Source organism: Elephas maximus, chromosome X (genome assembly GCF_024166365.1).
Source record: "Elephas maximus indicus isolate mEleMax1 chromosome X, mEleMax1 primary haplotype, whole genome shotgun sequence".
In the NCBI taxonomy this organism is placed as follows: domain Eukaryota; kingdom Metazoa; phylum Chordata; class Mammalia; order Proboscidea; family Elephantidae; genus Elephas; species Elephas maximus.
Window position 1 is genome coordinate 555189 of NC_064846.1, and position 26676 is coordinate 581864.

Genomic DNA, 26676 nt, shown 5'->3' on the forward strand with positions numbered 1-26676 from the left:
GAGAATCCCAGAGGGACATGGCTGGAGGGGTGGGGGGGGTGGGGTGAGAGTGGTGGTGGTCTGGGCCGGGGCTTGACTCCCGGGCTTCAGAGACGGAGGAGGAGCAGTCTCTCCTGGCGACGGTGCGGGGAGAGGGCGCGGGGGGTGCAGAAGACTCCCCCCCCTCCCCCCACGGCCTCTGAGGAGGTCAAGGTCTGGGGGCCCCCTGGCAGGGTGAAGCCCCCAAGGTGGGGGTGCCAGCTGCGATGGAGCCGAAGACCGTGGCTGTGGCGCCCAAGGCTTTATGCAGAGGAGGCAAGCCTAAGGGCCACAGGGGCGGGGTGGCAAGGGGGACACAGCGGTGGACAGGGACTTCAAGGGGGCAGGGGCGACGATGAGGAGGCAGGCGGAAAACAGTAAAGAGAGGCACCAAAAAGGAACGGTGGTCGTGCAGGACCACTTTAGTCGGAGTCCGTAAATTTTGAGACGCCTTTTTTTTTTTTTTAACGGGTTTAGGGAAACCCTGGCGGCCTAGTGGTTAGCAGCCGGACTGCTAGCCGAAAAGGTCAGCAGTTGGAATCCACCAGCCGCCCCCTGGAAACCCTAGGGGGCAGTTCCGCTCGGTCCTATAGGGTCGCTTAGAGTCAGAATCAACTCAATGGCAATGGGTTTGGTGGTTTTTCTTTTGCTTTTTGTTGCTGTTGTTGTTGTTGTGGCTGTTTGTTTGCTTTTAACAGGTTTAGAGCACCTCTGGCAACGCGGGTAAACAAGCCGTCCTAACCTAGCAGCAGCCCTAGCCCGGCCAGGCCCCTCCCGCCCTCCATTTTTGCATACGCGGCCAGCGTCCGGCCAGGCCCCGACTCCCAAAGCTCGATGTGCCTGTCACCTCGGCCAAGGGGAGGGCGGGGGGCGCCCCGCGGGGGCGCGGCCGCGGCTGCCGCAGCGTGACGCCGGTCACGTCGCGGCCGCCGTGCCCGCCCGCTGCGGCCGCCGTCACGTTCGCCGCTTACGTCTGCGCGCCCGGAAGCGCTGAGGCGGCGAAGATGGCGGCTGCCGGCGCCGGTTTGGGCGGCGGTGCGGGCCCGGGGCCCGAGGCCGGGGACTTCCTGGCCCGGTACCGGCTGGTGTCGAACAAGCTGAAGAAGCGGTTCCTGCGGAAGCCGAACGTGGCCGAGGCCGGGGAGCAGTTCGGGCAGCTGGGCCGCGAGCTGCGCGCCCAGGAGTGCCTGCCCTACGCCGCCTGGTGCCAGCTGGCGGTGGCCCGCTGCCAGCAGGCGCTCTTCCACGGGCCCGGCGAGGCGCTGGCGCTCACCGAGGCCGCGCGCCTCTTCCTGCGGCAGGAGCGTGACGCGCGCCAGCGCCTGGTCTGCCCCGCCGCCTACGGGGAGCCGCTGCAGGCCGCCGCCAGCGCCTTGGGCGCCGCCGTGCGCCTGCACCTCGAGCTGGGCCAGCCGGCCGCCGCCGCCGCGCTCTGCCTCGAGCTGGCCGCCGCCCTGCGCGACCTGGGCCAGCCGGCCGCCGCCGCCGGCCACTTCCAGCGGGCCGCCCAGCTGCAGCTGCCCCAGCTGCCCCTGGCCGCGCTGCAAGCGCTCGGCGACGCCGCCTCCTGCCAGCTGCTGGCGCGGGACTACAACGCGGCCTTGGCGGTCTTCACGCGCATGCAGCGCCTGGCGCGGGAGCACGGCACCCACCCGGTGCAGCCGCCGCCGCCTCCGCCGCCGCCGCCGTCGTCGTCGTCGTCGTTGTCGTCGTCGTCGCTACAGCTACAGCTACAGGGGCCGCAGCCGCCCGGGCCCCCGCCGGGACCCGACACGGCCCTGGTCCTGCCGGTGCCGCTCCCTGCTAGCGCCGGCTCTGCGGCGCCTTCTCCCGCCGCTCTGGGCGCCTTCTCAGACGTGCTGGTCCGCTGCGAAGTGTCCCGCGTGCTGCTGCTGCTCCTCCTGCAGCCACCGCCCGCCAAGCTGCTGCCGGAGCACGCCCAGACCTTGGAGAAGTACTCCTGGGAGGCTTTCGACAGCCACGGGCAGGAGAGCAGCGGCCAGCTTCCCGAGGAGCTCTTCCTGCTGCTCCAGTCCTTGGTCATGGCGACCCACGAAAAGGACACCGAAGCCATCAAGTCGCTGCAGGTGGAGATGTGGCCGCTGCTGAGTGCCGAGCAGAACCACCTCCTGCACCTCGTCCTGCAAGAAACCATCTCCCCCTCGGGACAGGGGATCTGATCAGTCCCATTAACCAAGTGACTCTTTTCCTGTTAGCAAACCTCACGCATCCACCTTTGCATCTGGGGAGAAATAAAAGACGTTTTTCCTCATCGTACTGTTTTGTGTTATTGCTGTGGTCACCATGGGAATCAGAATTTAGTTTACTGAAGATTAGCTGTGTCCCAAGTGCTTGTTTCCATAATAATTAAAAAAAAAAAAAACACCAGTTGCCGTGGCTGGGTTCTGAGTCATGGGGACCCGGTGTGTGCAGAGTAGCACTGCACTCCCTGCATAGGGTTTTCCAGGCGTGACCTTTCAGAAGCAGATCGCCAGGCCTTTCTTCTGAGGCATGTCTGGGTGGCTTCGGAGAGTAGGAGGAAACACGTGATGATAGACTCGGGCTAGGGGCCCGATTCTCTTCCCCAAGACGGCAACACAGAGATGAGAATCTCCCTAGTAGTTGCCTAGGGCTACCCGAACAAGTGACCACAAACCCGGTAGCTTCTAAGGAACTGTTATTCCCTCACAGTTCTCGAGGCCAGAAGTCCAGATTCAAGGCCCTAGGGGAGAATGCTTCCTTGCCTCTTCCATGTTCTGGTGGTTCCAGGCGTTCCTTGGCTTTTAGACACATCATTCCAATCTTCTCTGCCTGTGTCTTCCCATGGCAGCCTCCTCTCTCCTCTGTGTGCCTTCACCCCTTCTCTCTGTGTCTTCTCCTCCTCTTAGAAGGACAAATCTCACTGAATTTTGGGCCCACCAGGATAATCCAAAGCGATCTCACCTCAGGATCCTTCACTTAGCTACATCTGCAAAGACCCTTTTCCCAAGTAGGGCCACTGTCACAGGTTCCGGGCTGGACATAATTCTCTCTCTCTCTCTCCCCGCCCTCTTTTTTTTTTTTTTTTGTGGGTGGAGAGGGGGAGCACCATTCAACCCACTACACTCTTTTATTCCCCTCCTCTTTTTCCTCCCCCCAACCCAGCCCCATCTTTATTTTATACTGAGGATTTTCTTTTGCATAAAACCAAAACCCGTTGCCGTCCTGTCGATTCCGACTCGTAGCGACCCTATAGGACAGAGTAGAACTGCCCCGTAGGGTTTCCAAGGAGTCCCTGGTGGATTCGAACTGCCGACCTTAATTAAGGTTAGCAGCCCTAGCTCTTAACCACTACGCCACTGGGATAACCAACAACAACAACAACAACCCAAACCCACTGCCGTCGAGTCAATTCTGACTCACAGCGACCCTATAGGACAGAGTAGAACTGCCCCATAGAGTTTCCAAGGAGCGCCTGGCAGATTCCAACTGCTGACCCTTTGGTTAGCAGCCCTAGCACTTAGCCACTAGGCCACCGGGATAGCTCTGCTTAAATTCTTAAGCTATGTGATTTTATCCTGACTCTGGCCTCACCTCTCAGCTGATTTCTATGTCTTGGTGATCACCAATTTCTCCTGCGTTTCATCCGCCCCGTACATGTTCCTGGGAATAATTTTATTCCTTACAGCTGGGTGGTTGTTAACAGCCCTAAATCCATGATTGATAGAGTTATTCTAATACTCCTAACTGGTGGTTTAGATTTGACTCATCTGTATAATGTGAATATCTTACCTACTTGTCAGGAGGCAAAAAGCAGAGCTAGATAACTTCTCTTTCAGCTCCGATAGATACTTGTGCATTTGAAACGTACAGCGTATCTAGCACGTGCGCGATGCCGGGAAATGAACCTGCGGAGCTGATTTGCCACGCAGTCCTTATTCTGATAGCTGCGGCGCACGTGTGTCCAGTGCAATAGTTCCAAGGCATTGGGGTTCACAGTTTTGGTTCTATTCTGATACCAAAAACCAAACCAAACCAAACCTGTTGCTGTCGAGCCAGTTCCGACTCAGAGCGACCCTGGAGGACAGAGTAGAACTGCCCCCATAGAGTTTCCAAGGAGCGCCTGGCGGGTTGGAACTGCTGACCTTTTGGTTAGCAGTCGTAGCTCTTAACCACTACGCCACCACGGTTTCCTCTAGTCTTCCGATAGCTGTGTGTAATCTAGATTACAACTTTTATTTGTAATAGGGATCTTTCTGCAGTTTTTCATTCAAACGCGTAAAATCAGAGCGTGTCTCTTTGGTATTTTGTGATTATGTACATGCGAGGCAGTATCGTTGTTCACCATTTCGTTTCTTTCCTTCCTTCCTTCCTTCCTTCCTTTCCTTCCTTCCTTCCTTCCCTCCCTCCCTCCCTTCCTTCCTTCCTTCCTCCTCTTTCTTCCTTTCCTTTTCCTTTCTTCTTTTTTCTTTTTTACAGTTTTAGGGTAGTAGTAAGAGCTCCTCAAAATAAGCCTCATCCTTAAACACTCAACTTTGGGGAAATGGATCCTTTAGGCTGGAGTTGTATACACTACTAAGCTTTTAGGGTGAGATTTAAGGGCACAGCTTGGGGGTGGATTTTCCTGTGTTTGTTTTGAGGGGGGCGGGGATGGGGGAGGGTTGCGATGCTGAGTTAAGCGGCTCAAAATGGGTGCGACTTTTAGGGTACTCTTTTCTGTTTCTGGAGTCCCTAGGTGGGGCGAATAGGTTACCATGCCCCACTGCTAACTGAAAGGTTGGAGGTTCAAGTCCACCTAGAGGCACCTCAGAAGAAAGGCCTGGAAATCTACTTCCAAAATATCAGGCCTTGAAAACCCTATGGAGCACACTTTTACTCTGACACGTGGAGCTGTCATGAGTCAGAGTCGACTTCAATGGCAACCGGTTGGTTTTCATTTCTACTTCAGTGTGGGCCTAGCAGGTCAGGAAATCCAGGAGCAGCCCATTTGAGACGGATCCAGCCACCATTCCTCTGCTCTCATTTGGCTGCCAGGAAGGGGTCTACTGACCTCTAGACTCCTAGTCCAATTTATTGCAAATGTTGTCACAGTACACGCTTCTTTGTTCTTTGGCTTTTTCTGGTACGCTCCTCGACCCGGGACTGCAGACCTGGTCGGCCGCCCTACTCTCTTATGACAGGAATGCCAAGGAGTTACGGAGGGTGACCGCTGAGATCATTTGGATTGCGGCTTAAGGAAAAGCCGCCTTGGGCCTCTGGTCTAAACTCCTTGTGGCAGGGCGTTGGGGCTGGGGGTGGGGGTGGGGGTGGGGGTGGGGGTGGGGGTGGGAGGGGATTCCCAGAGAGCCCAGTATGGGGTATGCAAGCATGATTGGAAGGAAACACTGAAGCGCCTTGTTTTCCGTTGGCTCATTAATGGATCTCTCTCAGAATCTTAGTGCCACGGATAGCTGGTCCAAGGCCTGGTTCCATCATTTCGGAGTTCACTTGCTACATAGCACCTCAATATCAAAGTTAATACTGATTCCTAACACTATCAAAGATAAATATTTTTCTAAAGGATGTGATTAGTGTGATTTTAAATGTGAAGACCGGGGGAAAGATCCTTATTATTTAAATATTCATTGAAAAGTAGAAATTAGCATTCAAAATATTGTAAACTATTGGAAACGGTGGCAGTGAAGTTGTGCTCCTCAATGGGTGTGGGGGCTCCCCTTTGCCTCCATCAAGCAATACTCCTATAATGAAAAATATTGCATAAGAAAGAACATATGTGAGTATTACCAAGACATAAAAACTTTTGTGAGCCTCTACTGTGGAGGAAGATGATTAAGACTGAAAGTAATAGATTAGGCATGCTCTGGAACCGAAGGGTTCTGGTACGTAAGATTACCATTAAGTGTCTGGGAATCTGTACTGCCATTAGACTAGGCCGCTGGTCTGCAAACTTTTTCTGTAAAGAGCCAGCTAGAAATTTTTAGCCTTTGCAGGCTACAAATGATTTCTCTTGCGTAATCTTTGTCTTAGCCTGGGTTCTCTAGGAAAGAAAATCCAGTGAAGCATGTGCGTGTATATATACATAGAGAGAGAGAGAGAGAGAAAGGGAGGGATTTATATCAAGGAAATGGCTTATGTGGTTATAGAGGCTAGAAAGCCCCAAGTCCGTGGGCCAGGCTGGAGGCGTCTCCTGACTCATGTAGCTGCAGGGGCTGACGAACCCAAGATTGACAGGTAAGCAGGAAGGCTGCTGACTCGCAGGCTGTGGAGGCTAAAAGTCCCAAGATCGGCAGGTAAGCTGGCAGGCCGACGGCTCACAGGCTGCAGAGGTGGATGAATCACAAGATTGGCAGGTAAGCTGCTAGCTCAAATCTCAAGGTCTGGAGGTCAGATGAACAGGAGCCAGATGCAGGATCTAGAGCAAGCAAAAGCCCATGGGCTTTCCCAGAAACTTCACGTATTTTGGATGCAGGCCACACCCTCAATGAAACTCCCTTTCAACTGACTGACTGCTCATAGCAGGTCTCATCATGGAGGTGATTATGTTATATCGGATATCATTATGGAGGTTATTACATCATTACATAGCTGCCAACTACTTCATAACTGCCAAACCACTGAGAATCATGTGTCCGCCAAAGTGGCACAGAATCTTAACCATCACAGTCCACCCCTTGCCAACTTGGCACCTGTACATATCTCCCTAAACCATATGCAACCTCTAAATAAAGGCAATTATAAAGTCATACTTGCACCTAGCATGATACAACTAACACACGTACAACTGAAAATGCACTAGCTCTGTTTACATCTTATATTTTATAAGTGAAGAAAACAAAAATATTTGATGCACACCTACAAGGAAGAAATATAACAATTACAGTTCTCGTTTCTGCAACTGGTCACGCGCTTGTAGTTGGTATTTAGAACTACTTTCTTCCACCACCCATTCCGAAGTCCCTTTATCCTCAGCAAACACATCAGCTGGTTGTGGCTCTTTGCCTGGTGCGGTGACCCAAACCTTCATTCCTGAAGGCTCTGGGCCATTAGCAGTCACGTTGGAATTGGGTTGTTGTAGTTTTCCATTGACTTTAGTTACAGGGCATGGTAGCGCTAAGAGACGCCCTAACGGATCTCCCGTATTCCAGGCATACTGTTCTTTACCTGCATTACATAATATCAATCCCATTTCCTCTTGATAATCAGGATCAATCACACCAGCCAATACGGTATCCCCCCTCTTTGCCTGTTTATGCAGAGGCGTGAAGAGCCCATAGCGGCCGGGTGGCATTCTTAACTTTGAAATGTTCTTTTTGACAATGAATGCAATGCCATTCCTCTTCAAGTTGTCATTGCCAGCATAGTAAAGTATATGACTTTCTGATTCAAAATGACCAATACCAGTCCATTTCAGCTCACTAATGCCAAGGATTTTGAAGTTTATGCTTTCCATTTCATTTTTGATGATTTCCAATTTTCCTAGGTTCATACTTCGTACATTCCAAGTTCTGGTTATTAATGGATGTTTGCTGATGTTTCTTCTCGTTTTGAGTCATGCCACATCGGCAAATGAAGGCCCCAAAAGCTTGACTCCATCCATGTCTACTTTGAGGAGGCAGGTCTTCCCTAGTCGTATTTTGAGTGTCTTCCAACCTGATGGGCTCATCTTCCGGCACTACATCAGACAATGTTCTGCTGCTATTCATAAGGTTTTTGCTGGCTAATTTTTTGCAGAAGTAGACTGCCGGGTCCTTCTTCCTAGTCTTAGTCTGAAAGCTCAGCTGAGACCTGTCCTCCATGGGCGACCCTGCTGGTATCTGAATACCGGTGACATAGCTTCCAGCATCACAGCAGCACACAAGCCCCCACAGTATGACAAACTGACAGACGTGTGGGGGCATCAGTGAGTAGAGGTGGCAAAAAATATGTAGAATAACTAAACAGTAGAAAAAAATCAGATGATTCTGGACAACAATCTACTACACTATGTTAAACAAGATTAAGTGAATGCACGGTACATAGTATGAAAATAGCATATTCATTACTTCCTAAAATTGTCTACTGCATTGCCCTGACATATTGGCAACATTGTCACAGGACTGGCCTCTGCCCTTAGAAAAATCAATTTTTCAGACTTCACATAAATAATGAAATACTTGATTTGTAATTTCTTCACCAGTATGACTTTTCAAGCCAGAAATTCAAGCTGGATTCAGTAGAGGACGTGGAATGAGGGGTATCATTGCTGACATCAGATGGATCATGGCTGAAAAAAGTGAATACTAGAAAGATGTTTACCTGTGTTTTATTGACTATGCAAAGGCATTCGACTGTGTGGATCAAAACAAATTATGGATAACATTAGGAAGAATGGGAATTCCAGAACACTTAATTGCCCTCATGTGGAACCTGTACATAGACCAAGAGTCAATCGTTCAAACACAACACGGGGATACTGTGAGGCTTAAAATCAGCAAATAATCAGAGAAGTTGTTCTATATGAAGAAGAATGGGACATCAGGATTGGAGGAAGACTCATTAACAACCTGCGACATGCAGATGACACAGCCTTGCTTGCTGAAAGTGAAGAGGACTTGAAGTACTTACTGATGAAGATCAAAGACCAGAGCTTTTAGTATGGATTACAACTCAGCATAAAAAAACAAAAATCCTCACAACTGGACCAATCAACAACATGACGATAAACTGAGAAATGATTGAAATTGTCAAGGATTTCATTTTACTTGGATCCGCAGTCAAGAAATCAGACGACCCATTGCGTTGGGCCAATCTGCTGCAAAAGACTTCTTTAAAGTGTTAAAAAGCAAAGACGTCACTTTAAGGACTAAGGTGCGCCTGACCCAAGCCATAGTGTTTTCAGTTGTCTCATATGCATGGGAAAGCTGGATAATGAATAATGAAATTCGAAGAAGATTTGATGCCTTTGAATTGTGGCATTGGCAAAAGAATACTGAATATACCATGGCCTGCTAGAAGAATGAACAAATCTGTCTTGGAAGAAGTACAGCCAGAATGTTCCTTAGAAGCATGGATGGCAAGACTTCTTCTCACATACTTTGGATATGCTGTCAGGAAGGACCAGTCCCTGGAGAAGGACATCATGCTTTAAAGTAAAGGATCAGTGAAAAAGAGGAAGACCCTCAACGAGATCTCAGGCTCAAGCATAAGAAAAATTGTGAGGAATGCGTAGGAAATGGCACCTAACAAAAACAAACATATGTTTTAATGGGATAGGGCTAGCCACATTAGATCAGTCTGCTATTTTGCCAGAGGTGAAAGTCCTATCAGTGCTTCAAAGATGTTGGAGCCTAGTTTTGGTTGGAACTGTAGCTTAAAATATTCTTTGCTCCTCTCCACCCAACAGCTTTTGCAAAATAGTTTTCCACTAACTCATATACTAGGAATGGGAACTCAATATCTAGTTCCTCGTTCCACCTCTTGCTCTAGGTATCATTACCTTTTTCATGTACAATGACCCACGGAATTAAAAAAAATCTTAGTAATTCTGTGGTGAAATGAGTTCCTTTTTGTGGCCTTTTGCCTTGGTTCCTTGGAAAAACAGCTTGACAGATTTCCCCCCAAAGCCCTGAGGCATTACCTTTGCCCTAGTTTTCTACTACAGAGGCTTTGTTACTTTTCATGTGTAAGCTGTAAACATCTTGTTTTGACATTTTTTGTCTAGTCCTTGGCTGCAGCCTGTTCTATGATTGGGGTGCACCTTGCAGGGACTGGTCAATATACTATGCAAATGAAATGACTATGGGCTATGCAAATGAGGTGACTATAGCCTACTGCTATGCAAATAAAGAGTCTGTGGCTTACCAAGATGGGATTGGTCAGTTTATAGCCCCTGCTGGGAGGGGCCATGCCTTGAAATTGCCGGGGGTGGTGTATATGGGCAGCCAACCCCACAGAAGTTTTTCAGACAGAAAGAAGCAACCAGAGAAGCAGAAGGAAGAGAAAAAATAAAAGAAGCAGAGAGAGAGGAGACAAAGAACCTTCTAAAAGGGCTGTAACACGGTCAAGGGCTCTTAACAGTGAAGACAGTGAGAGGACCAGAAGGGGCCCAGCAAAAGAGCTGGAGGTGACAGATGGCAAGACCAAGAGGAGCCTGCCCTGAGGAGGCCAAGAGAAGCCTGTCCTCAGGCGGCTGAGAGGGACTGAGAGGAGCTGAGACAGCTGTCCTGCCCTGAAGAAGGGAGTCTTTGCATACATGCTTCCTGATCCTCATTCTGAGTTGCAGTCTGTTGATCCTGATCTAGAGCTGTACCCTGTTGCTTCCTTAATAAACCACTTAAGTGTAAGTGTGGTATGTGAGTTTTATGTGGCCATTGCAATGCATTATCAAATCCAGAGAGAAGTAGAGAGTGCTGTGGGAGGGACGGCTGGTTTCAGAATTGGTAAAAAAGGGTTGGAGAGTGGAGGTGTGTCTGACCTCCACCTCATAGAGATCAGCTTTGTGCTGATGGTGACTCTCATCTTTCCTCCTGAAGTTAGATGAGGTCTGATGCCACCATTTTACAAAGACTTTTGATCTTTTTTTTTTTTTTTTAGTTGACAGATTTTTCCCCAAGACTACCGTGCTGAAAGTGAAGAGGGCTTAAAGCACTTACTGATGAAGATCAAAGACCACAGCCTTCGGTATGGATTACACCTCAACATAAAGAAAACGAAAATCCTTACAACTGGACCAATAAGCAACATCATGATAAACGGAGAAAAGATTGAAGCTGTCAAGGATTTCATTTTACTTGGATCCACCCACAGAAGCAGCAGTCAAGAAATCAATCAACATATTGCACGGGGCAAATCTGCTGCAAAAGACCTCTTTAAAGTGTTAAAAAGCAAAGATGTCACCTTGAAGACTAAGGTGCGCCTGACCCAAGCCATGGTGTTTTCAATTGCCTCATATACATGCGAAAGTTGGACAATGAATAAGGAAGCCGAAGAAGAACTGATGCCTTTGAATTATGGTGTTGGCGAAGAATACTGAATATACCATGGCTTGCCAAAAGACCAAACAAGTCTGTCTTGGAGGAAGTACAGCCAGAATGCTCCTTAGAAGTGAGGATGGCAAGATATCATCCCATGTACTTTGGACATGTTATCAAGAGGGACCAGTCCCTGAGGAAGGGCATCATGCTTGGTAAAGTAATGGGTCAGTAAAAAAGCGGAGGACCCTCAATGAGATGAATAGACACAGTGACGGCAACAACGGGCTCCACCATAACAATGATTGTGAGGATGGCGCAGGATCAGGCAGTGTTTCTTTCTGTTGTACATAGGGTCACTATGAGTCAGAGCTGACTAAATGGCACCTAACAACAACACCTAGGATTCAATATACAAAGGCAGAAGTGAGGGTTCTTTAAAAGGTCCAAGAATTTGCTTCCTCTGATAGTGGCTTATTCAAGGTTTTCGGCCTATCAAATAGTTATAGTCAGAACTAAGGACCTGGACTATCATTCTCTCTGTTGGATACTCACTGAGCAGGGTTCATGAGAGCATCTTATATTTTCCCATTTCTCCCTCTGTCTTCTCTGACTCTGTGCCCATAGCCTTGACAGATCATTTTTACCTAATGTTAAAGACTATTTTTACACAGTTTTTTTTCTCAGCCTCTAACTTATGCTTAACCTTTTTAGCTAATGTTCTTCTCTATCATTATCTTAGTCATTTTACAGTGAGGAACTAATTATCTCTACATATGCAAATAATTTCTTAGTTTTGGTTTTTAAAAATATTTTAACACACGGCTAATGAAACTCAAGTAATATTTGTATGTGACCCTTGAATTGGAGGTGGGTTATTGGATATTCTCTGCACACCTTTTCCCTCTGTAGATGATGGCGTGGTTTCCTTAGCTACAATGCCACAATTTTAGGCTACAGACAAGAACTTTGGATTAAATTTCAAGCCTAGTTCATGCTACATTAAGTGGATGGGGTTAGGGCAGGCAGAGAAGCACGTCACTTTTTTTTTTATCACTCCAATCTTAATTATTTATTGATCTCATTTCCGTAGTGAAAGCCAAAGCCATGAACTAGTTCAGTGTACAATATCTACTGTCTTAGTTAGCTAGTGCTGCTATAAAGGAAATACCACAAGTAGATGGCTTTAACAAACAAAAAGCTGTTCTCTCACAGTCTAGGATGTTAGAAGTCCAAATTCAGGGTGCTAGCTCCAGGCGAAGGCTTTCTCTCTCTGTCCGCTCTGGGGAAAAGTCCTTGTCATCAATCTTCCCCTGGTCTAGGAGCTTCTCAGCACAGGGACCCTGGGTACAAAGGACACGCTCCATTCCTGACACTTCTTTCTTGGTGGTAGGAGGTCCCTCTCCTCTTTGCTCAATTCTCTCTTTTATATCTCAGAAGAGATTGACTCAATATACAGCCTAATCCTGTAGACTGAGTCCTGCCTCATTAACATAACTGCCTTTAATCCTGCCTCATTAACGTCATAGAGTTTAGGATTTGCAACACATAGGATAATCACATTAGATCACAAAATGGTGGACAACCACACAATATTGGAATCATGGACTAGCCAAGTTGACACATATCTTGGGGGGACACAATTCTATCCATAACACCTACTTAGGCTCTGTTAGTCCTTCATATGATCAGTCAAAACGACTCATTTTCATAGTACTGAGAAACAGTCTTCTTGTTTTTTCTTCTTTTTTCTTTTTCTCTCTCTGTGGATCTCTATTTCTGTCTCTGTGTCTCTCTCTCCCACCCTCGCTTATCTTACACACACACACACACACACACACACACACACAGCCCAAGAGTCAAGAAGTGGACTCTTTGTTTATAGACAATAGGAGTCTCTAAAGAGTTTGAGACTAGTAATTCCAAGTTCCAGTGCCATTGGGAGCTGAGTGCAGGCAAGTGAGGAAGCACAGCATCAAATGGCTATTCTGAGACAATATGTGAGCTACACAGGCCTGCATTTTGCACCAGTGCTGATTTGTCTCTGTCTGGCAGTTGTGCTGGAAGCATCCTCAGAATTTTCAGGTGAGTTGAGAATTTCTGATGTTTGTACTCTTGTTTTGACACTAGCAAAGTCTCCATCCCTGTCCATCACATATTTAGGAATCTCCATTTTGTTTTGGAATGATGTTTCCTCACATCACCTGATCAACACCACTGAGGAGGAAGGGGGTTGCACTGAACCAAATTATTCTTGGAACATAGACAATGTAGCTGACTTTGGGAAAGATAATTTTGAAGTGAAATGTAAGGGAAGATAAGAAAACTGGTGTGAGAAGAGGATAGAAGAGAGGGGTGTTCCCTCTTAAAAACCCAAGAGATTCACCTGAGAAAACACTTTTTCCAAATGCTTCTTGCTGCTTTGCGGACCGATGAAGGTTCTGTGCTTATTTGCAAGAGGAAGGTGTATGATGTCAGATAACTGCTAGGGCAAGAAAGAGAAGTCAAGAATAAATGGCCTGTAGGAACCCTGGTGGTGCAGTGGTTAAGAGCTCGGCTGCTAACCATAAGTCCACAGTTCAAATCCAGCAGTTCTACTCTGTCACGTAGAGTTGCTATGAGTCAGAATCGACTCGATAGCAATGCGTTTTTTTTAATAGACTTCTGAGAGAGATATCAAATATCTCTTCTCTCCCCCCGCCCCAGGGTCTAAGTATTGGAATCGACTCAATGGCAACTAACAACAAGAAGTATTGCTTGAATTTTGTGAATGTTTCAGGGGCAGCCTTCTTCCTGTTGATACTGAAAATATCCCCTATATTTCTGCGCTAGAGCCCCAGGTTATAGAAAAAGTATTTCAGAGAAGGAAATGGGTTCAGACCAAATACTTTCCTGGAGAAGACAAAGACAGAATCTTCACCAGCAGAGTAAATTAGATCCTCAAGACAATTATCTTAATGATTTAGGCCAGCTGTCTTGCCAGTGGGGGACAAACTAGATTTGAAGGATTTTATGCCTCCCTCCAGAGGACTCTTGAGGACATTACATAAAGTGACACGTGAGCATCAGTCTTGGCCTAGGTGTCAGGAAAACATTTTCTTCTCTTGCTGTATAGAAAGGAAAAATGTGGTCAAATGAGATATAAATATTTAACCATGGGGATAAGTAAGCGGAAAAACCAAATCCAGCCTTCTGGACAATATGACAATTTGTATCATCCACAGCATTACTAGAGCTTATCAGATCTTTTTATCAGATCACTGAATTGTTAACTGCTCTTCAGTCCATTCTAAGGCAAGATCCCTGGCCCATGATTTAAGGCTGGAAACTTATAGTTCCTACTAATTAGTTGAGTCAAAAATCTAAATGCCAAATTTAATGGTATTCGTGCTTTTGTTTCATTTTAGAATGTGTATTGAAGTCTATATTATTGTAGAACTGTCTATTTCTACCTTCAATTCTGTCAAAATTTGTTTCATGTATTTTAGGGTCACTCTTTGAAATCTGTTCAGCTCTTTTACTTCATCATTTCTTTCACTTTAGCTACTCTACATTCAGGAAACCCTGGTGATATAGTGGTTAAGTGCTACAGCTGCTAACCAAGAGGTTGGCAGTTTCAATCCGCCAGGTGCTTCTTGGAAACTCTATGGGGCAGTTCTACTCTGTCCTATAGGGTCGCTATGAGTTGAAATCGACTCGACAGCAGTGGGTTTGGTTTTGGTTTTACTCTACATTCAAGAGCAATTTCTGAGTCCCTTTGGACATCCGTTTTGGTCTTTTTTCTTTCTTTCCTGTCTTTTCAATGATCTCTTGTTTTCTTTGTGTATGATGTCCTTGATGTCATTCCACAAATCACCTAGTCTTTGGTCATTAGTGTTCAATGGGTCAAATCTATTGAGGTGCTCTCTAAATTTCAGGTGGGATATACTCAAGGTTGTACTCTGGCTCTCATGGACTTGTTCTAATTTTCTTCAACTTCGACTTTAACTTGCATATGAGCTATAGATGGTCTGTTCCACAGCTGGCCCCTGGCCTTGTTCCTGACTGATGATATTGAGCTTTTCCATCATCTCTTTCCACAGATGTAGTTGATTTGATTCCTCTGTATTCCATCTGAAGAGGTCTACTTGTATAGACACTGTTTATGTTGTTGAAAAAAGGTATTTGCAACGAAGAAGTCATTGGTCTTGCAAAATTCTAGCATGCAGTTGCTGATGTCATTTCTATCACCAAGACCATATTTTATTCAATCTGTGTGCTGAGCAAATGATCCGAGAAGCTGGACTATATGAAGAAGAACATGGCATCAGGATTGAAGGAAGACTCTAACAACCTGTGTTATGCAGATGACACAGCCTTGCTTGCTGAAAGTGAAGAAGACTTGAAGCACTTACTGATGAAGATCAAAGACCACAGCCTTCAATATGAATTACACATCAACTTAAAGAAAACAAAAATCCTCACAACTGGACCAATAAGCAATGCCTCGATAAATGGAGAAAAGATTGAGGTTGTCAAGGATTTCACTTTACTTGGATCCACAACTGAGACCCATGGAAGCAGCAGTAAAGAAATCAAATGATACACTGGATTGGACAAATCTGCTGCAAAAAGACCTCTTTAAAGTGTTAAAAAGTAAAGATGTCACCTTGAAGACAAAGGTGCACCTGACCCAAGCCATGGTGTTTTCAATGACCTCATATGCATGCAAAAGCTGGACGATGAATAAGGAAGACTGAAGAAGAATTGACACCTTTGAATTATTGTGTTGGCAAAGAACATTGAATATACCATGACTGCCAGAAGAACGAATAAATCTGTCCTGGAAGAAGTACAACCAGAATGCTTCTTAGAAGCAAGGATGGCAGGACTTTTTCTCACATACTTTGGACATGTTATCAGGAGCGATCAGTCCCTGGAAAAGGACATCATGCTTGGTAAAGTAGAGGGTCGGCAAAAAAGGGAAGACCCTCAATGAGATGGATTAACACAGTGGCTGCAGCAATGGGCTCAAGCATAACAACGATTGTGAGGATGACACAGGACTGGGCAATATTTCGTTCTGTTGTACATGGGGTCGCTATGGGTGAGAACCAACTCGACGGCACCTAACAAAACAACCATCCTTCTTTGTTTCCAGCTTTCACATTCCAGTCCCTAGTAATTATCAGTGCATCCTGATGGCATGTTTGTTCAATTTCAGACTGCAGAAGTTGATAAAAATCTTCAATTTTGGTTGGTGCATAAATTTGAATAATAGTCATATTAACTGGTTGTCCTCATAGGCATATGGATATTATCCTATCACTGACAGCACTGTACTTCAAGATAGATCTTGAAATGTTCTTTTTGATGAGGAATGCGATGCTATTCCTCTTCAATTTGTCATTCCCACCATAGCAGACTATGTGATTGATTCAAAATGGCCAATACCAGCCCATTTCAGCTCACTAATGGCTAGGATATCAATCTTTATGTGTTCCATTTCATTTTTGGTGATTTCCAATTTTCCTAGATCCATACTTCCTACATTCCGGGTTCCGATTATTAATGGATGTTTGCAGCTGTTTCTTCACATTTTGAGCCGTGCCACATCAGCAAATGAAGGTCCCGAAAGCTTGACTCCATCCGTGTCATTAAGGTTGACTCTACTTTGAGGAGGCAGCTCTTCCCCAGTCATCTTTTGAGTGCCTTCCGACGTGGGGGGCTCATCTCCAGCACTATATCAGACGATATTCTGCTGCTATTCGTAAGGTATTCACTGGCCAATTTTTTTAGAAGTAGGTTGCCAGGTCCTTCATCCTAGTCTGGAAGCTCCGCTGAAACCTGTCCACCAAGGGTGACCCTGCTGGTATTTGAAATAGCAGCAGCAAAGCTTCCAGTATCACATCAACGTGCAAGCCACCACAGTATGACAAATGGACAGATGTGTCATCGTACCTTCCTTTATTTCTTTAAGCATGGTTTCCTGTAGTTTTTTAAATAATGTATATAGTATCTGCCTTGAAATCTTAGTCTGCTACTTCTGGCATATGGGTCCTCTCAACAGCAGTTTCTGTTGCCTGATTTTTTTCTCTGTGCATGGGCACACTTTCCTCTTTCTTTTCATACCTTATGGTTGTTTGTTGAACACTGGATATTTTAGATATTGTGGCAGCTTTCATTACTGATTCTCCTCCCCCTCTGGAGCTTTTTTGCTTTTCTTGTGTGCTAGTTTATTTAGTTAGTGACTTGGCAGAACTATTACAGTGAAGTCTGTTTCTCTTGCGGTGCTCAGCCTCTGATGTTGCTTTTCAGAAGAAGTGGCCATTGAAATGTGCACAGACATCCAGTGATGACTGATTTTAGCAGGGTTGTTTTTGACAGACTTCTTCCCTGATCTCTCCATTAAGATTCTAGTGGATCTGTCTCTGTTGTTATCACACTCAGCTGTTACCCTCCACTAATTGTCAGCTGATTTATCCATTGTTTTTGACAATGCCCCAGGGCATAAATTGTGCCACAGTCTGATCCAATTTTTTTTTGCAGGGGCAGCGTTTGAAGCTGGTATTTGAGGCTTGTTGCAACACCAGGAGGGCTCTTCTTAGTTATCTCTTTCCCTCGTTCTCTCCGTTAGCCTACAGATGGTATACAGCTTAACTTGTTGCTATCAGGAGTTACTGGCCTTTTTAAAATTTCTTACCACCAAAGTCTTCATTGTTTTTGGCAGTGCCCTTAGGCTTGACCTTCCCCATGCTCTGTTCCAAATAAAGTCCATCCTCTTAGGGAGAGCTATGGTACTGTCTTTTCTTATGGCGCACCTCTTCTCCTGAGAAAAACTTCTGTGCCACTGTTCCAGAGCTGGAGGCAGAGCAGCAGCCCGCTTTTCTTGGAGTGAATCCTGCGCTTTATGAGTCGAGTGCTGGGTGGGAACACTAGTGCCTGGTCTTCACAGCAAGCCCAAACAATGTGGGACACAGTGTTAGGGGCCCAGTATTCCCAGCTTGCCCTGTCCAGAGTAGCGCTTTCACACTTTGAGTTAGTGCTGGGTGGAGGATGGGACCCTCTCAGCCGCTCTGGTTTATAACAGATCTTCTGAAACACAGAGCTGATATAACTACTCCAGCTCTCTTATATTTACTATTTGCATGGTATAACTTTTACCATTTTTTAACTTTCGAATTACCTTTGTTTTTCAATCTAAAGTATGTCTCTTGTAGAGAGCATATAGTTGGATCCAGATTTTTTAAAAACCTATCCTGAGAATTTCTTTTGATTAGAATATTTAATCCAATTACATTTAAAGTCGTTATTGGTATGGTTGGATTTACATCTGTCATTTTGCTATGTGTTCTCAATTTGCTCCTCTCTTCCTTTTTTACTGCTCTCCCTTGTGCCAAATAGGTGATTTTTAATTCTTTGTTATTTTATGGTATTTAAAATTTACTATAAAATTTACCAGATTTTAAAATTATTTTCTAATTGATTTCTCTAGGGATTATAATATGTATATTTACTTACCACAATCTACTTCTGATGAACACTAACTTGATCCAGTAAAATACAGAGACTTTGATTCAACAGAGGTCCATTTTATCCCCCCTCTTTTGTGCTATTTCTACCATATATGTTACATGAATATATATCATGAGTCTAACAGTAGAGTGCTGTAATTATTGTTTCGTGCAGTCTATGTTTTTTAAAGGAATAAAATAAGAAGAGAGGTGTGTGTATGTGTATATAAATTAATGGATAGATAGATATAGCTATAAATATAAATATAAGTTTACGTGTTTTTTTCATGGAGTCCCTGGGTGGCCCGAATGGTTAAGTGCTCGACTACTAGCCAAAGGTTGGTGGTTCTAACCCACCCAGAGGCACCTTGAAAGATGGGACTGGCCATCTGCTTCCAAAAGGTCACAGCCTTGAAAACCCTATGTAGCACAGTTCTACTGTGCAACACATGGGGTCACCATGAGTCAGAATCGACTCAATGGCAGCTGGTTGTTTTTCTTTCTTTGCTTTTTCTTATAAAATCCAGTTTTACTTAAAAAGGATGTGTAAAAATAATGAATATCTAGAAGAAAATAGATTGCACCTCAACAAAAAAACAACATAAGGAAAACAAAAATCCTCACAACTGGACCAACAAGCAACATCATGATAAATGGAGAAAAAATTGATGTTGCCAAGGCTTTCATTTCACTTGGATCCACAACCAACACCCATGGAAGCAGCAGTCAAGAAATCAAACGACACATTGCATTGGGTAAACCTGCTGCAAAAGACCTCTTTAAAGTGTTGAAGAGCAAAGATGACACCTTGAAGACTAAGTTGTGCCTGACCCAAGCCATGGTATTTTCAATCGCATCATATGCATACTATAGCTGGACAATGAATAAGGGAGACAGAAGAATTGACACCTTTGAATTGTGGCGTTTGGTGAAGAACACTGAATATACCACGGACTGCCAAAAGAACAAACAAATCTGTCTTGGAAGAAGTACAACCAGAATGCTCCTTGGAAGCACGGATGGCAAGACTGAGTCTTACATACTTTGGACATGTTGTCAGGAGAGATCAGTCCCTGGAGAAGGACATCATGCTTGGTAAATTACAGGGTCAGGGAAAAAGAGGAAGACCCTCAACAAGATGGATTGACAGAGTGGCTGCAACAATGGGCTCAAACATAACAATGATTGTGGACATGGCACAGGACCCAGCAGTCGCAGTGTATCATTCTGTCGTATATAGGGTCACTATGAGTTGGAAGCAACACGACGGCACCTAACAACAACAACAAGAGAAAATATAGGTGATGATCTAAATTTTTTTGGCAGGGGAAATAAGTACAAAAGCATAATAGCAATGGAAATTGCCAAAAAGGGGAAAAAACTGATTTTTTGATTACACGAAATCAAAGTGAAATATATAACCTTGTGGAGGGGAAATTACTTTTTAAGTATCATCATTTCCTAATTTATTAATATTATTATGCTTCAAAAACAGAAACTGTAAGGAAAAAAGTCCTAGATTTGACTAAATTAAAAAAGAAAAATTAAGCCTGTGACCATCAAAAAGCAAAAACAAAAACAAAACTGAAACTAATATCAAAAGGCAAACTAGGAAAACTATTTGCAGCAATCCTGTCAAAGGGCTAATATCAATAATGTATAAGAACTTTTTGAAATTCATTTTTTAAAAATTACTAACTTCTCTCAATGAGGGAATGAGAATATTAATATAAAATTGTCAGAAGAAACACAAACCTCTAATAAACATCAAAAATGTTTAACATTAAAAACACAATAAAAATTTAAAAACTGTTTAACATTACAAGGAATCAAAGACATGCAAAATTAAACATTGATAACACATTTTCTTATTAAAGTGACAATTTAAAGAAAATGCAATACTACATGTTGGTGAAAGTGAAATTATGGGCACTAGCATTTGTGGATGATGTGTGTACTGATATAAATCTCAGGAAAAAAAAATTGACAATATATATATTTAGGGTCTTAACAGCTTTAAGTTATACAGAATATGACATCATTAAACAAAGTTTAAAAAATTACCTGACAAATCTATATAAAAAAGTTAATGGTGTTTAATTAAAAAAAAAATTTTTTTTTTTTTTTTGGTGGTACTGTGGGTGATTTCTATTTTTTATTTTTTGGTTTGTGGATAAAAAATAGAAATCACCCACAGTACCACCACCTAGCTACAGCTGCTAACCAAAAGGTCGGCAGTTCAAATCCACCAGGTGCTCCTTGGAAACCCTATGGGGCGGTTCTACTCTGTCCTATAGGGTCACTATGAGTCGGAATTAACTCGATGGCAACAGGTTTGGTTTTTTTGGTTTTGTATTTTCTAAATTTTCTCTGGACATATATCACATTTACAATATAAACAAAGAAAAAAACAAAATTTAATCTAAATTAAGCCCTAGAAGATGGGCTGGTCACCTCTAACAGTGGGAAGGAAAGGCAATCTGGTCATTTTGCGAAAAGACCATGACAGATTATGGTTATGTTGTTGTTGTTAGGTGCTGTGATGGTTAAAGTTGTGTGTCAGTTTGGCTGGGCCATGATTCTCCATGGTTTGGCAGTTACGTAACGATGTAATCACCTCCGTGATGATATCTGCTATCAGCAGCCAATCAGTTGAAAAGGAGTTTCCTTGAGGGTGTGGCCTGCATCCAATATATATGGACTTTCTGGCAAAGCTTGCTGGCTTTTGCTGTGCTCTGGATCCTGCACTTGTTTCATCATCATCTGACCTCCGATTCTTGAAACTTGAGCCAGCAGCCTGTCGTCTAACCTGCCAATCTTGGGTTTGTCACCCCCTGCAGCTACGCTATGTGAGTCAGGGAAAGCCTCCAGCCTTATGCCTGACCCACAGACTTGGGACTTTCCAGCCTCTACAACAGCATGAGCCATTCCCTTGATATAAATCTCTCTCTCTCTATATATATATACATATGTACATATATATACATATATGTGTGTATATTATATATATATGTGTTGTTACATTGTTAGGTGCCGTCGAGTTGGTTCCAACTCATAGCGACCCTATGCACAACAGAACGAAACACTGCCCAGTCCTGAGCCAGCCTTACAATCGTTGCTATGCTTCAGCTCATTGTTGCAGCCACTGCGTCAATCCACCTCATTGAGGGTCTTCCTCTTTTCCACTGACCCTGTACTCTGCCAAGCATGATGTCCTTCTCCAGGGACTGATCCCTCCTGACAACATGTCCAAAGTGTGTAAGACTCAGTCTCGCCATCCTTGCCTCTAAGGAGCATTCTGGCTGTACTTCTTCTAAGACAGATTTGTTCGTTCTTTTGGCAGTCCATGGTATATTCAATGTTCTTTATCAACACCACAATTCAAAGGCATCAATTCTTCTTCGGCCTTCCTTATTCATTGTCCAGCTTTCATATACGTATGATGTGATTGAAAATACCATGCCTTGGGTCAGGTGCACCTTAGTCTTCAAGGTGACATCTTTGCTCTTCAACACTTTGAAGAGGTCCTTTGCAGCAGATTTGCCCAACGCAATGTGTCTTTTGGTATATATATATACTTCACTGGTTTTCCTTCTCTAGAGAACCCAGCCTAAGACATTTCATACTGAGAGTGGTTCTAGAGAAACAAAATTGCAAGGATGAGTTTTCTAAATTGGTTCTCAAGCCTGGTTAGTATTAAAGATGTTGATTACTCTGCTTCCAGTAATAAAGAGGGCACTGGTAATCTGTGGTGTGAGGTGGCAGTAGAAATATGCAAAACATCACCACCGAATAGGTCAAGTATTGGTGAGAGGAGAGGCTCTTGGTGATTGTATGTTTGATACTTTTCTACAATTTTGTCAGAATGAGAAGTATAAGGAAGTTGGTTGGTTGGTCCTACTTTTGCTAGACAAAGTGGTGAAAGAGATGAGCTCAGGGCTTCAGGGTCAAAGCTCAGGCAACACATAAATGACCTCAAAGTTGCCACTTGTGCCCTGAAAGAAAACCTTATTTCTAATAGTAAAAAAAAGAGAGGTGATATTGCCTAAAACCAAACTTTTTTTTCTTTTTCCTTTCGCCTTGAATCTACCTAATGATCTTTTTTTCTTCTTCTTTTTTTATTGTACCTTAGATGAAGGTTTACAGAACAAACTAATCTCTCATTAAACAATTAGTACACATATTGTTTTATGACACTGGTTAACAACCTCACGACATGTCAACACTCTCCCTTCTTAAACTTGGGCTTCCTATTACCAGCTTTCCCGTCCCCTCCTGCCTTTTAATCCTTGCCCCACGCCTGGTGTGCCCTTTTAGTCTCTTTTTTTTTCTTTTTTTCTTCTAGGCTTTTTTTTTTTATTAACTTTTATTGAGCTTCAAGTGAACGTTTACAAATCAAGTCAGACTGTCACGTATAAGTTTATATACACCTTACTCCGTACTCCCACTTGCTCTCCCCCTAATGAGTCAGCCCTTCCAGTCTCTCCTTTCGTGACAATTTTGCCAGCTTCCAACTCTCTCTATCCTCCCATCCCCCCTCCAGACGGGAGATGCCAACACAGTCTCAAGTGTCCACCTGATATCATTAGCTCACTCTTCATCAGCATCTCTCTCCTACCCACTGTCCAGTCCCTTTCATGTCTGATGAGTTGTCTTCGGGGATGGTTCCTGTCCTGTGCCAACAGAAGGTTTGGGGACCATGACCGCCGGGATTCCTCTAGCCTCAGTCAGACCATTAAGTATGGTCTTTTTATGCGAATTTGGGGTCTGCATCCCACTGATCTCCTGCTCCCTCAGGGGTTCTCTGTTGTGCTCCCTGTCAGGGCAGTCGTCCATTGTGGCCGGGCACCAACTAGTTTTTCTGGTCTCAGGATGATGTAGGTCTCTGGTTCATGTGGCCCTTTCTGTCTCTTGGGCTCTTAGTTGTCGTGTGACCTTGGTGTTCTTCATTCTCCTTTGCTCCAGGTGGGTTGAGACCAATTGATGCATCTTAGATAGCCACTTGTTAGCATTTAAGACCCCAGACGCCACATTTGAAAGTGGTATGCAGAATGTTTTCATAATAGAATTATTTTGCCAATTGACTTAGAAGTCCCCTTAAACCATGGTCCCCAAACCCCTGCCCTTGCTCCGCTGACCTTTGAAGCATTCATTTTATCCCGGAAACTTCTTTGGTTTTGGTCCAGTCCAGTTGAGCTGACCTTCCATGTATTGAGTATTGTCCTTCCCTTCACCTAAAGCAGTTCTTATCCACTACTTAATCAGTAAAAAACCCTCACCCACCCTCTCTCCCTCCCCACCTCGTAACCACAAAAGTATGTGTTCTTCTCAGTTTATACTATTTCTCAAGATCTTATAATAGTGGTCTTATACAATATTTGTCCTTTTGCCTCTGACTAATTTCACTCAGCATAATGCCTTCCAGGTTCCTCCATGTTATGAAATGTTTCACAGATTCGTCACTGTTCTTTATCAATGCGTAGTATTCCATTGTGTGAATATACCACAATTTATTTAACCATTCATCCGTCGATGGACACCTTGGTTGCTTCCAGCTTTTTTTGCTATTGTAAACAGAGCTGCAATAAACATGGGTGTGCATATATCTGTTTGTGTGAAGGCTCTTGTTTCTCTAGGGTATATTCCGAAGAGTGGGATTTCTGGGTTGTATGGTAGTTCTATTTCTAACTGTTTAAGATAATGCCAGATAGATTTCCAAAGTGGTTGTACCATTTTACATTTCCACCAGCAGTGTATAAGAGTTCCAATCTCTCCGCAGCCTCTCCAACATTTATTATTTTGTGTTTTTTGGATTAATGCCAGCCTTGTTGGAGTGAGATGGAATCTCATTGCGGTTTTAATTTGCATTTCTCTAATGGCTAAAGATCGAGAGCATTTTCTCATGTATCTGTTAGCTGCCTGAATATCTTCTTTAGTGAAGTGTGTGTTCATATCCTTTGCCCACTTCTTGATTGGGTTGTTTGTCTTTTTGTGGTTGAGTTTTGACAGAATCATATAGATTTTAGAGATCAGACGCTGGTCGGAGATGTCATACCTGAAAATTCTTTCCCGGTCTGTAGGTGGTCTTTTTACTCTTTTGGTGAAGTCTTTAGATGAGCACAGGTGTTTGATTTTTAGGAGCTCCCAGTTATCTGGTTTCTCTTCGTCATTTTTGGTAATGTTTTGTATTCTGTTTATGCCTTGTATTAGGGCTCCTAAGGTTGTCCCTATTTTTTCTTCCATGATCTTTATCGTTTTAGTCTTTATGTTTAGGTCTTTGATCCACTTGGAGTTAGTTTTTGTGCTTGGTGTGAGGTATGGGTCCTGTTTCATTTTTTTGCAAATGGATATCCAGTTATGCCAGCACCATTTGTTAAAAAGACTATCTTTTCCCCAATTAACTGACTCTGAGCCTTTGTCAAATATCAGCTGCTCATATGTGGATGGATTTATATCTGGGTTCTCAATTCTGTTCCACTGGTCTATGTGCCTGTTGTTGTACCAATACCAGGCTGTTTTGACTACTGTGGCTGTATAATAGGTTCTGAAATCAGGTAGAGTGAGGCCTCCCACTTTCTTCTTCTTTTTCAGTAATGCTTTGCTTATCCGAGGCTTCTTTCCCTTCCATATGAAGTTGGTGATTTGTTTCTCTATCTCCTTAAAAAATGACATTGGAATTTGGATCGGAAGTGCATTGTATGTATAGATGGCTTTTGGTAGAATAGACATTTTTACTATGTTAAGTCTTCCTATCCATGAGCAAGGTATGTTTTTCCACTTAATTATGTCCTTTTGAATTTCTTGTAGTAGAGCTTTGTAGTTTTCTTTGTATAGGTCTTTTACATCCTTGGTAAGATTTATTCCTAAGTATTTTATCTTCTTGGGGGCTACTGTGAAAGGTATTGATTTGGTTATTTCCTCTTCAATGTTCTTTTTGTTGATGTAGAGGAATCCAAGTGATTTTTGTATGTTTTTTATCTTATAACCTGAGACTCTGCCAAACTCCTCTATTAGTTTCAGTAGTTTTCTGGAGGATTCCTTAAGGTTTTCTGTGTATAAGATCATGTCATCTGCAAATCGAGATAACTTTACTTCCTCCTTGCCAATCTGGATGCCTTTTATTTCTTTGTCTAGCCTAATTGCCCTGGCTAGGACTTCTAGCACAATGTTGAATAAGAGCGGTGATAAAGGGCATCCTTGTCTGGTTCCCGTTCTCAAGGGAAATGCTTTCAGGCTCTCTCCATTTAGAGTGATGTTGGCTGTTGGCTTTGCATAGATGCCCTTTATTATGTTGAGGAATTTTCCTTCAATTCCTATTTTGCTGAGAGTTTTTATCATAAATGGGTGTTGGACTTTGTCAAATGCCTTTTCTGCATCAATTGATAAGATCATGTGGTTTTTGTCTTTTGTTTTATTTATATGGTGGATTACATTAATGGTTTCTCTGATATTAAACCAGCCTTGCATACCTGGTATAAATCCCACTTGATTGTGGTGAATTATTTTTTTGATATGTTGTTGAATTCTATTGGCTAGAATTTTGTTGAGGATTTTTGCATCTATGTTCATGAAGGATATAGGTCTGTAATTTTCTTTTTTTGTGATGTCTTTACCTGGTTTTGGTATCAGGGAGATGGTGGCTTCATAGAATGAGTTGGGTAGTATTCCGTCATTTCTATGCTTTGAAATACCTTTAGTAGTAGTGGTGTTATCTCTTCTCTGAAAGTTTGGTAGAACTCTGCAGTATAGCCATCCGGGCCAGGGCTTTTTTTTTGTTGGGAGTTTTTTGATTACCGTTTCAATCTCTTTTTTTGTTATGGGTCTATTTAGTTGTTCTACTTCTGATTGTGTTAGTATAGGTAGGTAGTGTTTTTCCAGGAATTCATCCATTTCTTCTAGGTTTGCAAATTTGTTAGAGTACAATTTTTCATAATAATCTGATATGATTCTTTTAATTTCAGTTGGGTCTGTTGTAATGTGGCCCTTCTCGTTTCTTATTCGGGTTATTTGTTTCCTTTCCTGTATTTCTTTAGTCAGTCTAGCCAATGGTTTATCAATTTTGTTAATTTTTTCAAAGAACCAGCTTTTGGCTTTGTTAATTCTTTCAATTGTTTTTCTGTTCTCTAATTCATTTAGTTCAGCTCTAATTTTTATTATTTGTTTTTTTCTGGTGCCTGATGGATTCTTTTGTTGCTCCCTTTCTATTTGTTCAAGTTGTAGGGACAGTTCTCTGATTT

The 26676-nt window shown here is 43.7% G+C and overlaps 1 protein-coding gene across 1 annotated transcript; it reads left to right on the forward strand.

Moving 5' to 3' along the window:
* The first annotated feature begins 1002 nt into the window (after positions 1-1002).
* On the forward strand, positions 1003-2302 carry LOC126069613 (40-kDa huntingtin-associated protein). Its single transcript, XM_049873170.1, has one exon. It carries the CDS (start codon positions 1023-1025, stop codon positions 2196-2198), a length of 1176 nt encoding a protein of 391 aa, XP_049729127.1. The 5' UTR covers positions 1003-1022; the 3' UTR covers positions 2199-2302.
* Positions 2303-26676: the final 24374 nt, after the last annotated feature.

Bases quoted from the DNA above. Each gene is read 5' to 3' on its own strand.
- LOC126069613 (XM_049873170.1), top strand. From the start codon at position 1,023: ATGGCGGCTGCCGGCGCCGGTTTGGGCGGCGGTGCGGGCCCGGGGCCC.